The following is a 15,378-nucleotide window of genomic DNA, read 5'->3' on the forward strand; positions in this document are numbered from 1 at the left end:
AGCAATATTGAAATGAGGCCAATTAATAACCTTACAATGGCCTCTAAGTGTTCACGTGAAAGGAAGAGTCTCACGACTCTTACTTTAAATCAAAAGCTAGGAATAATTAAGCTTTATTGAGGAAGGCATGTTGAAAGCTGAGATAGGCCAAATCTAGACTTCTTAAGCCCAACAGTTAGCCAAGTTATAAACGCAAAGGCACAGTTCTTGAAGAAAATGAGAAGTGCTACTCCAGTCAATACATGAATGATAAGTGAAACAGCCTTGTTGCTGATATGAAGAAACTTTGAGTGTTCTGGATAGAAGATCAAACCAGCCACGACATTCCCTTATGCCAAAGCCTAGTCCAGGCAAGGCTCTTACTTTCTTCAATTCTATGAAGGCTGAGGGAGGTAAGGAAGCTTCAGAAGAAAAGTTGGAAGCTAGCAGAATTTGGTTCATGTGGTTTTAGGGAAAAAAGCCATCTCCATAACATAAAAGTGCAAGGTGAAGCAGCAGGTGCTGATGTAGAAATTGCTGCATCAAGTTACCCAGAAGACCTAGGTAAGATCACTGATGAAGGTGGCCACACTAAACAACAGATCTTCAATGTGGATGAAATAGCCTAATACTAGAAGAAGACGCCAACTAGAACGTTCATAGGTAGAGAGGAAAAGTCGACGCCTGGTTTCAAAGTTTCAAAGGACAGGCTGACTCTCTTGTTGGGGGACTAAAGCAGCTGGTGACTTTAAGTGGAAGCCCATGCTCATTGACCACTTCACAAATTCTAGGGCCCTTAAAATAATTATGCTAACTCTATTCTGCCTGTGCTTGTAAATGGAATAAGAAAGTCTGTATGATCCCATACCTGTTTACAACATGGTTTACTATGTATTTTAAGTTCATTATTGAGACCTACTGCTCAGAAGAAAAATGATTTAAAAAATATTAATACTGACAATGCATTTGGTCACTCAAGAGCTCTGATGGAAACAGACAAGGAGAGTCATGTTTACACGCCCATTAACACAACATCTATTTGGCAGCCTATGGGTCAAGCAGTCATTTTGACTTTCCAGTTTTGTTATTTAAAAAATACATTTTATAAGGCTATAGCTGCCATAGAAAGTAATTCCTCTGATGGATAAGGGCAAAGTAAATTGAAAACCTGGGAAGGATTCACCACTCTAGACACAATTAAGAATATTCACCATTCATGGGAGGAACTCAAAATATTAACATTAATAGTAGTTTAGAAGACGTTGATTTCAACCCTCATGGATGACTGAGGGGTTCAAGACTCAAAATGGAAGAAATAACTGTAGATGTGGTGCAAATGCTAAGAGAACTTGAACTAGAAGAGGAGCCTGAAGAGGTAATTGAACGCCTGCAATATCATCATAAAACTAACAGATGAGTTGCTTCTTAGGGAGGAGCAAAGAAAGTGGCTTCTTGAGATGGAACCTATGCCTGGTGAAGATGCTGTGAACATTGTCTTCATATTTTAGTTTTCTTGTCTTTAAAAACCCCACCTCCAAAGTGTGAGGCCTCCCAAAATCTGGATCTGACTGTGTGATATTTAGCAAGTGGAGACTAATGTCTACTATCTAATGACTGAACTTCAGTTTGTTTATTTTTAAAATGTAGATAATTAATAGTACCTATCACGTAAGATTATTGTGAAGATTATTTGAGGTAACAATGTATAAAATATTGGTACACTGTCTGTTAGTATTCATTCAATGATACTCATTGTTATATTAGTGGCAGCTTATTTAATACAGTAGAATAAGGGAGTGAAAGAATTATAACACAATATCTTTGTAATAATTTTGTATACTATTTACTAGGAAATATTATTTTCTTTCAGAACCAATGTATTCATGTGTGGGATTTCTTTTGGTGGACATGACCTTTTCAAGAGGAAAAAAAATTGATGTGTTTTTCTGAAATACATGAGATACACATAAAACCTGGGAGATTACATTTTTTTGTATTAAACAATATGTTCCTAATTATTGCGTTAGATATAACCAATGTGAGCTTTAATTACTTATCTGTTTTATTTCTAGGGCAAATTTCTCACTCTCCCTGCTTTTCACATCCTCTATCTACTGAAAGTAGACTTGGGCCCCTTACCTGGAAGGCGATTGTACACCACTCCTTCTTCTCCACCACAACACTGTAAATCTTTGCTCACAATCTGTCCGCCACAGCACTGCTGGCCATGGCCATCATGAAGCCTCCCAGCACAGCAAATCTGCTTTCCTGAGGTGGAGTACGGCATTCTGCCACAGCAGGAGTCACCAATGCCAACAGAAACCCGATTGTGCTGTTCATCTGGACAGCATACTTCACCTGTCAATTTAGGACAATAATAATCATTACATCAGTTAAAAAATGTGCTATGACTCACAATCAACTTTTATCATAATCATCTTGCAGATCCCAACTGATTGACAGAATTACTAGAGAGAATAATATCATACTGGAGTTGCAAAATTTCCAAATGACTCCAAAATTTTTGTGTATAAACGTGAGTGTCAGCTCAGATACACACAGGGTAACTTACAGGTAAGTCTATGTTGCCTATTTCCTCATTATCAGGTCTGGTGACATGGATTATGTGGCATTATAGAAAAACATCTAAGAATACTTTTTTGTTTTGTGTAATTTTCTTTTGGAAAGTAGAGTGGATTCAAAAACCAACTATTGATAAATTGTTATTGCCTATGATTATAATTTCCTTAACCAAACTATATTTGTGCAACCAAAGAAAATACTCCCATTGGGAAGGTTAATTACATGAGAGGAGGTAAAAATACTGTATTTAAATCAGTGTACTAGTACTTTTCTGGGCTATGACAGACACTGAATTTTACTATATTTCTCTTCACATGATAGTCTTGGAAACCTGGGGTAAGAATAAGATAATCGATTGGACATTGTGGTTTATGCCTATAATCCAGCACTTTGGGAGGCCAAGTGGGCAGATAACTTGAGGCCAGGAGTTTGAGACCAACCTGGCAAACATACTGAAACCCTGTCTCTACTAAAAATAAAAAAATTAGCCAGGCTTGGTGATTCATGCCTGTGGTCCTAGCTACTTGGGAAGATGAGGCATGAGAGTTGCTTCAACCTGGGAGGCAGGAGGCAGAGGTTGTAGTGAGCTGAGATTGCTTCACTGACCTCCAGCCTGAGCATATCTAAACAACAAAAACAAACAAACAAACAAAAAACAGAATTAGATAATCTTTTGCCTGGTACCTTAAGATTAAAGGACTCAATATTCTAAATACCAATAGTTAGCTTGTTTGTTTGTTTGGTAGGAAGACAACTCTAAAAGAGAGAACATTTTATAAATGGCTTCATACCTTCGAAAGAACTAAAAAAATTTGGTGGATCTGAAATCCAAGCTTCATTTGTCTTCTCTGTCTCATGACCCAACTGTGGTTGGCTTCCCTCATGGTCCTCCAAACCCTGACTTCCTTCTCTCTCTTGCCCCGCTCCTCCTCTCCTTTCCACACTTTCCACAGACTGTCTTCCCTTTTCTCTACCACTCTTTCTTGAACATATCATTTCCCCCAGACAGTATCTCTTCATTATATCTTATAAGATATGTAAGTATGATGACCAATCTCATGGGTCTTATGGCCTTCAACCATGGTCCAGGTAAGATTTCTATAATCCAATTAATGACTTGTCAAGCTTTCTTAAGAAATGGCACAAATCCACTGAAGAATTTAGGACTGACTTAGGGATTTGTAGTCCTGGACTTCTTGTTCTCAATTAGTTTACCTTTCTCTGAGCCCTGGATATCCTAAAATTTGTTTAGTCAAAGCAGGATGAATTGTTTACCAAAATGATATAAAAATATGGGACAATATTTAACTATATGTAGATATAGAAGGAGTATAAAAAATAGAACAATAACTCCTAGGAGCTATCCTTGAGATCTTTTCTGTCCAAATTTATTGGTTAAAAATCCATCTCACTAGATAAAATGAACAAATTACTAGAAACATACAATTTACCACAGAGAATACAAGAAAAAAGTTAAAATCAATAGCTCTTATTGGACTGGTGCAAAAATCTTCAACAAGAAAGTAACTAATTGAATTCAAAAGCACATTAAAATGATTGTGCAACATCCCAAATGGATTTATTCCTGGAATACCATGATGGGTCAATATATGAAAATTAATCAATGTAACACATTATATCCATAGAATAAAGAACCAAAAAGAAACACGTGATTATTTCAGTTGATGTAGAACAAATATTTGACAAAATTCAACCTCTTTCATTCATTATAAATCCATTCAATAAAATAGGAATAGATGAAAACTACCTCAACATAATCAAGGGTATATGAGAAAAAACTACACCTAATGTCATACTCAACAGTGAAAGACTAAAAACTTTTTCTCTAAAATCTGGAATAAGACAAGAATGCTACCCTTCACCACTAGTATTCAACATAATATTGGATATTATAGCTAGACCAATTAGGAAAGAGAAAGAAATAAAAGGGATCTAAATTAAAAGGGAAGAAGTAAAACTATCTCTGTTCTCAGGCAGCATGCTGTCATATAGAGAAAACTCTAAAGATTCTTAAAAAAAAAAAACCTGTTACAACTAATAAACAAATTCAGCACAGTAGCAGGATACAAAATCAGCATAGAAAAATCACGTATACTTCTATACACTAAGAATGAAAATCTGGAAGTAAAATTAATAAGATAATTTCATTTACAATAATATCAACAAAATAAAATACTTAAGAATGAGCTTACCAAGAAAGTGAAAGACTGAAAAACTACAAAATATTGTTGAAAGAAGTTAAAGATGACAACCAAATGAAAGAACATCCCAAGTTTATGGATCAAAGCCTTAATATTGTTAAGGTGCCAATACTACTCAAGTGATCTACAGATTGAATGCAATCCCTATTAAAACGCCAATGCTTTTCGCAGAAATGGAAGAAGCCATTATAAAATTCATATGGAATCTCAAGAAACTCCAAATAGTCAAAACAATATTGAAAAAGAACACAGTTGGAGATCTCACACTTCCTGATTTCAAAATTTATTAGAGAGTTGCAGTAATCAAAAGTGTATTACCGGTACAAAGACAGACATACAGACAAATGGGATAGAACAGAGATCCTAAAAATAAACCATTGCATATATGGGCAAATGATCTTCAACAAGGGTACCAAGACCATTCAACGGGGAAAGGACCTTTTTTTTTTTTTTTTAAGAAAAAAACTAAAGTTTGAAAAGTTGAATATCCACATGCCAAAGAATGTTATTGAACCTTTGTTTAATATCATATACCAAAGCTAACTCAAAACGGATCAAAGATCTAGACATAAAAGCTAAAACTTAGAATTGTTAGAAAAAAGCAAAGAGGAAATTGTATGACATTGGCTCTGTCAATGATTTCTTGGCTATGATACTGAAAGCACAAGCAATAAAGGAAAAAGATGAATTGGATTAATAGTTAATATTAATAACTTTTTAACATCATCAAAGAATATTATCAACAAAGTGAAAAGGCAACTCATGAGGAAATACATTAAAATTATGTATCTGATATGGAAGTAGCATCCAAAATGGATAAAGAACTTCTATGACTCAACAACATAAAACAATGACCTTATTTTAAAAATGAGCAAATAACTTTAATAGACATTTTTTAAAGAAGATATACAAATAGCCAATAAACACATGAAAATATGCTCAATATTAGTAATAACTAGGAAAATGCAAATCAAAACCACAATGAGATACCACTTCATACTCATTAGGATAGTTATAAAAAACATAAAATAACAAATATCAGCAAGAATATGGAGAAACTGGCATACTTGTGCACTATTGTTGGGAACATAAAATGTTAAAATGTTCCACAAAACAGTATGGCAGTTCTTAAAAAGAAAATTAAACACAGAATTAACATATGATCCAGGAATTCCACTTCTGGGTATAAGCCCAAAATAATAGAAAACAGGAGACTGAACAGAAATTTGTACATTTGTACGCCAATGTTTATAGCAGCTTTAACCATAATAGTCACTAGACAGAAATAACTCAAATGTCCACTGATGAATAAATAAATACAAAAGTGTTATATACATACAATGAGACATTATTTGGCCTTAAAAAGGAATAAAATCCTGACACATACTACAACATGAATGATCCTTGAAAATGTGCTAAGTGAAATAAGCCAGACACAAAAAGACAAATATTGTATGATTCCAATTATACTAGGTACCCATGGTAGTCAAATTCAAAGAGACCAAAACAGAATGGTAGTTTCCAGGGGTTGAAGATAAGGGGGAGTGAAAAGTTAATGCCTAGTGGAAACAGTTTCAGCTTGAGAAGATGAGTTCTGGAGATGGATGGTGGTAATGATTGTACAACAATGTGAATGAACTCAATGCCACTCAATTATGTGCTTAGGAAATGGTTAAAATGATAAATTTTATGTTATGTATATTTTACTACAAAAAAGTACTATAAACAAGGAAAAAATAAATCCATGCCTGGTTTCAGAGATCACTTAACTACCACCTTCCAGAATTCTCTAGTCTCAAGAAGGGTGAAGAAGATATCATAACTTCCCAGAAAACAGAAGATAAGGCAATAGATTGTCCCCTCTCTCTAAATTACATGAGCTTGGTAGGCACTTAGAAGATACTTTGACTCAGAAAAAAGAAAAAAAAATCAGACCACATTAATAGCTTTTGAGATTAAGCAATTAGATAAAGCCAAGAATGTAGACACTCCTGTGTCTAGTCTACACAAAAACAGCCATCAATATTGTAAGGAACACTGGGAGAACACCTACTCTGCCCTTATTAGTGTATCTTAGAAAGATGCAGTCAAAAAAGGAAAAGGAAAAACTTTGACAAAACAGCACCTCTCTGTGAAAGTAGCTGCTCTCATCTATCCATAACTGCCCTTGACATAGAAAGAGATAAATTTCTATACAATTGTAAAAATAGAAGGTTGATACTGAGGGGTATATTATCTATCAAAACCCCTTGTAAATTTCCATCATCCCTTCCTAGTAATAATCAAATGTCTCAGTGGTAGAAATTTAAAATTATTTTCAGATTCTGCCTTTATTTTTCTTTTCTTTGTCTTGAATCAACACATTTTTTTGTTTAGTAATTCCACTTCAGTGCATCTGTTGAGAAGAGATCCACTTTGTAAATGAGACACCAGCATAAATGTGGACCTGAAAGCCTCTTTCTGTAATTTCCAGGAGAAGAATGCCTGATCTATAATTTGGTGATGGCACCAGCTAATTACCTGATGCCTTTGTGATCAATATCTCTGACTTTGAATGTGTCTCCAAGATCCTTTGGGGCAAAAACTGCTCAGATGTGGTATTCATAAAGGATGCTAATCCCTTAAAGGCATCAATCAATCTGGCTATGCATTTCTTGAAACTAGCCCAAAGTCTACTAAAAAAGAATAATGTTTAATAACTTGGTCCATTGTATCTACATACTTCCAAAAAGTTACCTCAGTTAGCATAATACCTCATTATCCCCTGTATCAGTCCTTGTAGTTCACTGTTCACTCTATTAAAATGATAAAAGATTTGTGTGCCACTTTGTACAGGATTTAAGGGTCAGTCTGGAGAGTCACCAAGACAGCTGAATAGGAACAGCTCCAGAGCTCATTTTTCAGTGAGAGTGACAGAGAAGGCAAGTGATCTCCACATTTTCAACCAAGATACCAGGTTCATCTCAATGGAACTGGTTGGACAGTAGGTGTAGCCCAAGGAGGGCAAATCAAGGCAGGGTGGGGCATTGCCCCACCCAGGAAGTTCAAACAGCTGGAGGACTTCCTTTCCTACCAGAGGGAGGTCATCGGGGACTTTTCCAGAAACTCTGGCACTCTGGCTCAGATACTGCACTTTTCCCACAGTCTTTACAGCCTACAGAAAAGGAGATTCCCATCAGTGCCAAAAACACCAGCCTGCAGTTTCCAGCACAAAACAGGGTGGCCAATTTAGCTAGAGCCATGGGTTTTCAGCAAAAAACTGGGTGGCCGTTCTAGTTGGTGCCTGGAATGTCTGTGAGACAGAACCACCCAGTCCCCTGAAAAAAAGGGGGCTGAAGGCCAGGGGACAAGTTATCTGACTCGGCAGGTCCCACCAACACAAAGACCAGCAAACTGAAACCCACTGGCTTGAGATTTTCGCAGCCAGCACAGCAGTTTGAACTTAACCTGAGACAGCCAAGCTAGCTGTGGGGGAGCAGCTTCCGCCATTATTGAGGCAGTTCTAACCTTGACTGTGTAAGCAAAATCGCAAGGAAGTTTACACAGCAGCTGGGTGGAGCCAACAGCAGCTCAGCAAGGCCTCTGCAGGCAGACTGTGACTAGACTCCCTACTTACTGGGCAGGACATCTCTGAAAAAAGGCAGCAGCCCCTCAGGGACTTATAAATAAAGCCCCACCTTCCTGGGTCAAAGCACCTGGGAAATGGGATGGTTGTGAGTTCCACTCCAGCAGACTAAACGTCCCTGCTCAGTAGCTCTGAAGGGAGCAACAGAGCTCCGAGCACAGCACTTGAGCTCTGACAAGAGACAGACTGTCTCCTCAAGTGGCTCCCTGACCCCCATATATCCAAAGAGGCACCTCATACAGGAGAGCTCTGACTGACATCTGGCAAGTACCCTTCTGGGACGAAGCTGCCAGAGGAAGAAACAGGCAGCAATTCTTGCTGTTCTGCACCCTCATGGGTGATTCCCAGGCAAGCAGGGTCTAGAGTGGACCTCCAGCAGTCCTGCAGCAGAGGGGCCTATTTGTTAGAAGGAAAACTAAAAAACAGAAAGAAATAGCTTCAACATCAACAGAAAGGACATCCACTCAGAGACCCCATCTGAAAGTCACCAACTTCAAAAATCCACAAAGATGGGAAGAAACCAGTGCAAAAAGGCTGAAATCACCAAAAAACCAGAATGCCTCTTCTCCTCCACGGGATCACAACTCCTCACCAGCAAGGGAACAAAACTGGATGGAGAATAAATTTGACAAATTGACAGAAGCAGGCTTCAGAAGGTGAGTAATAACAAACTCCTCTAAGCTAAAGGAGCATGTTCTAACCCAATGCAAAGAAACTAAAAACTTTGAAAAATGGTTAGACAAAATGCTAACTAGAATAACCAGCTTAGAGAAGAACATAAATGACTTCTAGCTTGGCTGTCTCAGGATAAGTTCAAACTGCTGTGTTGGCTGCGAAAATCTCAAGCCATCATAAATGATGGAGCTGAAAAAAACAGCACAAGAACTTTGCGAACCACAAGTTCCAATAGCTGAATCGATCAAGCAGAAGAAAGGATATCAGAGATTGAAGACCAACTCAGTGTAATAAAATGAGAAGGCAAGATTAGAGAAAAAAAGAGTAAAAAGAAGTGATAAAGCCTCCAAGGAATATGGGATTATGTGAAAAGACCGAATCTACATTTGATCAGTGTACCTGAATGTGACTGGGAGAATAAAACCAAGCTGGAAAACACTCTTCAGGATATTATCCAGGGGAACTTTTCCAACCTAACAAAGCAGGCCAACATTCAAATCCAGGAAATACAGAGAACACCAAAAAGATATTCCTCAAGAAAAGCAACCCAAGGCACATAATCATCAGATTCACCAGGGTTGAAATGAAGGGAAAAAGGCTAAGGATAGCCAGAGAGAAAGGTCAGGTTACCCACAAAGGAAAGCCCATCATACTCACAGCAGATCTCTTGGCAGAAACCCTACAAGCCAGAAGACAGTGGGGGCCAATATTCAACATCCTTAAAGAAGAGAACTTTCAAACCAGAATTTCACATCTAGCCAAACTAAGCTTCATAAGTGAAGGAGAAACAAAATCCTTTATGGACAAGCAATTGCTGAGATATTTTGTCACCACCAGGCCTGCCTTACAAGAGCTCCTGAAAGAACCACTAAACATGGAAAGGAACAACCAGTACCAGCCACTGCAAAAATGTATCAAATGGTAAAGACCATCGAGACAATGAAGAAACTGCACCAATTAGCAGGTAAAACAACCAGCTAGTATCAAAATGGCAGGATCAAATTCACACATAACAATATTAACCTTAAATATAAATGGGCTAAATGCCCCAATCAAAAGAGGCAGACTGGCAAATTGGATAGAGTGAAGACCCATCAGTGTGCTGTATTCAGGAGACCCATCTCATATGCAAAGAAACACTTAGACTCAAAATAAAGGGATGGAAGAAGATTTACCAAGCAAAGGGAAAGCAAAAAAACAAAACAAAAACAAAACAAAACGCAGGGGTTGCAATTCTAGTCTCTGATAAAACAGACTCTGAATCAACAAAGATCAAAAGAGACAAAGAAGAGCATTACATAATGCTAACTATCTTAAATATATATGCACCTAATACAGGAGCACCCAGATACATAAAACAAGTTCTTTATAGTTTACAAAGAGACTGACTCCCACACAATAATAGTGGGTGACTTTAACACTCCACTGTCAATATTAAACAGATCAATGAGACAGAAAATTAACAAGGATATCCAAGACTTGAACTCAGATCTGGTGCAAGCAGACCTAATAGACATCTACAGAATTCTCCATCCCAAATCCACAGAATATACATTCTTCTCAGCACCACATTGCACTTACTCTAAAATTGACCATGTAATTGGAAGTAAATGACTCCTCAGCAAATGCAGAACAGAAATCATAACAACCCATCTCTCAGACCACAGTGCAATCAAATTAGAACTCAGGATTAAGAAACTCACTCAAAACCACACAATTACATAGAAACTGAACACCCTGCTCCTGAATGACTACTGTAAATAATGAAATGAAGGCAGAAAGAAAGATGGTCTTCAAAACCAATGAGAACAAAGACATAACATACCAGAATCTTTGGGACACATTTAAAGCAGTGTCTAGAGGGAACTTTATAGCACTAACTACCCACATGAGAAGTGAGGAAAGATCTAAAATTGACACCCTATCATCACAATTAGAAGAACTAGAGGAGCAAGATCAAACAAATTCAAAAGCTAGCAGAAGACAAGAAATAACTAAGATCAGAGTGGAACTGAAGGAGACAGAGACACAAAAAACCCTTCAAAAAAATCAATGAATCCAGGAGCTGCTTTTTTGAAAAGATCAACAAAATAGATAGACTGCCAGCCAGACTAATAAGAAAAGAGAGAAAAATCTAATAGATACAATACAAAACAATAAAGGGGATATCACCACCGATTCCACAGAAATACAAACCGCCATCAGATATTACTACAAACACCTCTATGCACATGAACCAGTAAATCTAGAAGAAATGGATACATTCCTGAACACTTACACCCTTCCAAGACTAATCCAGGAAGAAGTTAAAACCCTGAATAGACCCATAACAAGGTCTGAAGTTGAGGTAGCAACTAATAGCCTACCAACCAAAAATAGTCCAGGTCCAGACAGGTTCACAGCTGAATTCACCAGATGTACAAAGAGGAGCTGGTACCAATCCACCTGAAACTATTCCAAACAATACAAAAAGAGGGAATCCTACCTAACTCATTTTATGAGACCAACATCATTCTGATACTAAAACCTGGAAGAGACACAACTAAAAAAGAAAATTTCAGGCCAACATCCATGATGAACATAGATGCAAAAATCTTCAATAAAGTACTGCAAACTGAATGCAACAGCGCATGAAAAAGCTTATCCATCATGATCAAGTTGGCTTCATCCCATGGATGCAAGGTTGGTTCAACATACACAAATCTATAAATGTAATCCATCACATAAACAGAATCAAAGACAAAAACCACATGATTATCTCAATAGATGCAGAGAAGGCCTTCAACAAAATTCAGCAGCCATTTATGCTAAAAACTCTCAATAAACTAGGTACTGATGGAACATATCTAAAATAATAAAAGCTATTTAGGACAAACCCACAGCCAATATCACACTGAATGGGCAAAAACTGGAAGCATTTCCTTGGAAAACCGGCACTAGACAAGGGTACCCTCTCTCACCACTCCTATTCAACATAGTATTGGAAGTTCTAGCCAGAGCAATCAGGCAAGAAAAAGAAATAAAGGGTATCCAATTAGGAAAAAAGGAAGTCAAATTGTCTCTATTTGCAGACAACATTATTGTATATTTAGAAGACCCCATCCTCTCAGCCCAAAATCTCCTTAAGATGATAAGCAACTTCAGTAAAGTCTCAGGATAATAAAACAATGTGCAAAAACCACAAGCATTCCTATACATCAATAACAAACAGAGAGCCAAATCATGAGTGAATGCCCATTCACAATTGCTACAAAGAGAATAAAATATTTAGGATACAATTAAGAAGGGAGGTGAAGGACCTCTTCAAGGAGAACTACAAACCACTGCTCAATGAAATAAGAGAGGACACAAACAGAAGGAAAAACATTCCATGCTCATGGTTAGGAAGAATGAATATCATGAAAATGGCCATACTGCCCAAAGTAATATATAGACTGAATGCTATCCCCATCAAGTTACCATTGACCTTCTTCACAGAACTGGAAAAAATCACTTTAAACTTCATATGGAACCAAAGAAGAGTCTGCATAGCCAAGACAATCCTAAGCAAAAAGAACAAAGCTGGAGGCATAACACTACCTGACTTCAAACTATACTACAAGGCTACAGTAATCATAACAGCATGGTACTGGTACCAAAACAGAGATATAAATGAATGGAACAGAACAGAGGTCTTGGAAGTAACACCACACATCTACAGTCATCTGATTTTTGACAAACCTGAGAAAAACAAACAATGGGGAAAGGATTCCCTGTTTCATAAATGGTGTTGGGAAAACTGGCTAGCCATGTGCAGAAAGCTGAAACTGGACCCTTTCCTGACAGCTTACACTAAAATTAACTCCAGATGGATTAAAGACTTAAACATAAGACCTAACACCATAAAAACCCTAGAAGAAAACCTATGCAAAACCATTCAGGACATAGGCATAGGCAAGAACTTCATGACTAACACACCAAAAGCACTGGCAACAAAAGCCAAAATAGACAAATGGGATCTAATTAAACTTAAGAGCTTCTGCACAGCAAAAGAAACAATCATTAGAGTAAACCAGCAACCAACAGATTGGGAAAAAACTTTTGCAAGCTACCCATCTGACAGAGGGCTAATATCCAGAATCTACAAAGAACTAAAACAAATTTACAGGAAAAAAACAAACAACCCCATCAAAAAGTGGGCAAAAGAAATGAACAGGCACTTTTCAAAAGAAGACATTTCTGTGGCCAACAAACATGAAAAACTGCTCATCTAAGAAATGCAAATCAAACCACATTGAGATACCATCTTATGCCAACTAGAATGGTGATCATTAAAAAAATCTGGAGACAACAGATGCTGGAAAGGATGTAGAGAAATAGGAATGCTTTTACACTTTGGTGGGAGTGTAAATTAGTTCAACCATTGTGGAAGACAGTGTGGCGATTCCTTAAGGATCTAGAAATAGAAATATTATTTCACCCAGCAATCCCATTACTGGGTATATACCCAAAGGATTATAAATTGTTCCATTATAAAGACACATTCACATGTATGTTAACTGCAGCACTGTTTACAATAGCAAAGACTTGGAACCAACCCAAATGCCCATCAATGATAGACCAGATAAAGAAAATGTGGCATATATACACCATGGAATAGTATGCAGCCATAAAAAAGGATGAGTTCATGTCCTTTTCAGGGACATGGATGAAGCTAGAAACCATCATTCTCAAAACACTGATATAGGAACAGAAAACCAAACACCACATGTTCTCAATCATAGTTGGGTGTTGAACAATGAGAACACATGGACACAGGGAGGAGAACATCACACACTGGGGCCTGTTTGGGGTGGGGGGGTACGGGAGGGATAACAGGGGGTGAGGGGATTGGGGGAGGGAATAACAATTAGGAAAAATACCTAATGTAGGTGATGGGGAGATGGATGCAGCAAACCACCATGGTATGTGTATACCTATGTAACAATCCTACATGATCTGCACATGTACCCCCAAACTTAAAGTAAATATATATGCGTATGTATATATATATGTATATATGATTTAAAGGTCATTAACAAGATTGCACTCTCCAATTTCCCTGTAGTTCCCAACACTAATACCATCCTACTGCCTCTCCCTGTAGTAGCTGCTTAATTTACAGCAGTAGATCTATACTTAGCATTTTTTCATATATTCTTGCACTCAGGCTCACAGTGTCTTTTTTTGTTTCATTTGTGACAGTTATTCCCTGAGTGTTTACAGCAATGCCTTCTTAATTCTCATAATTACTTAACCATTACCTTAGAATGGCAAGCACAACATGATCTCCCAAAGATATCCACATCCTAAACCATGGAACCTGTGACTATATTATGTTACATGGGAAAGGGGAATGAAGACAGCAGATATAATTAAGTTTAATAATACAATGTGAGAAATGCTCGATTGGTCACTGTTGGCTTGTAAAACAGAGGAGGTCCACAAGCCAAAGAATGTGAGCAGCCTCTGCAAGGTAGAAAAGGCAAGAAAATGGATTTTCTCCTCCAGAAGGGAATCCAGCTGTTGTTAACTTCTTAGTTTTAGCTCAATGAGACCCATTTCAAACTTTTGATACTGAGATGTATAAGATAAGTTTGTGTCATTTTAAGCCGTAAAGTTTCTGGTAATGAGTTATAGCAGGAATAGGAAATAAACTGAGAGATATTTAATTTTCTCTATAAGATTCGACTGTTATATAATATGTGAATGATCATCTGTCATGCTCTCCAGATAGTCTTGAAAAATTGATTCCCTCTATTTGTCAAGAGTGGTAGCTTACAATAAGCATAAAGTCTCTAAATGTCAAATTTGCCAGAACAAAGTGCTTTTTCTAGAACCTAAATTTTAGGGTGTGACATTTTGCAAAATGGAAAGTCTTTTTTCTCCTCAAAGTTTGGAAGCTCTTTATGACTTACCCTGGCCATTTGCTAAAAATAAACTTAGAGAATTGCTTGGCCTCATAGAATCAAAAGGATCCTTATGAAACCAAGGATTGTTTCATCAGAAACTTTGTTATTTAAAGGAGGCCTGTTAACCTCCTTTACTCATATGCTCCCCAGTTACTAAACATTTTTTTTCTATTTGGATATGAAAGATTGGGTAAGCTTTGGGGATTCTAACTCAGCAGCCCAGTGGACATCAGAAACATTAATTCCCCACTAATATTCCTAAAGTTACTCAATGGAGGTCAAACAACTAAGAAGTGAAAGAAATGGGATGTGGAGCCAGGCAGTTTGACTCCTGACTTAATATCTTATCCACTAATTATTCAGC

At 37.4% G+C, this 15,378-nt stretch overlaps 1 protein-coding gene across 1 annotated transcript in view; it reads right to left on the minus strand.

Moving 5' to 3' along the window:
* Window positions 1–15,378, minus strand: part of USH2A (usherin) — a 775,604-nt gene that overhangs the window by 166,197 nt on the left and 594,029 nt on the right. The window contains exon 50 of the mRNA XM_064383503.1: window positions 2,119–2,337. Coding sequence (XP_064239573.1) covers window positions 2,119–2,337 — 219 coding nt within the window. The remainder of the gene's footprint in view (window positions 1–2,118; window positions 2,338–15,378) is intronic.

The sequence above is a fragment of the Aotus nancymaae genome, unplaced genomic scaffold (assembly GCF_030222135.1).
Source record: "Aotus nancymaae isolate 86718 unplaced genomic scaffold, 86718_ANA_hifiasm-v0.15.2.pri h1tg000032l_0, whole genome shotgun sequence".
NCBI classification, from domain to species: domain Eukaryota; kingdom Metazoa; phylum Chordata; class Mammalia; order Primates; family Aotidae; genus Aotus; species Aotus nancymaae.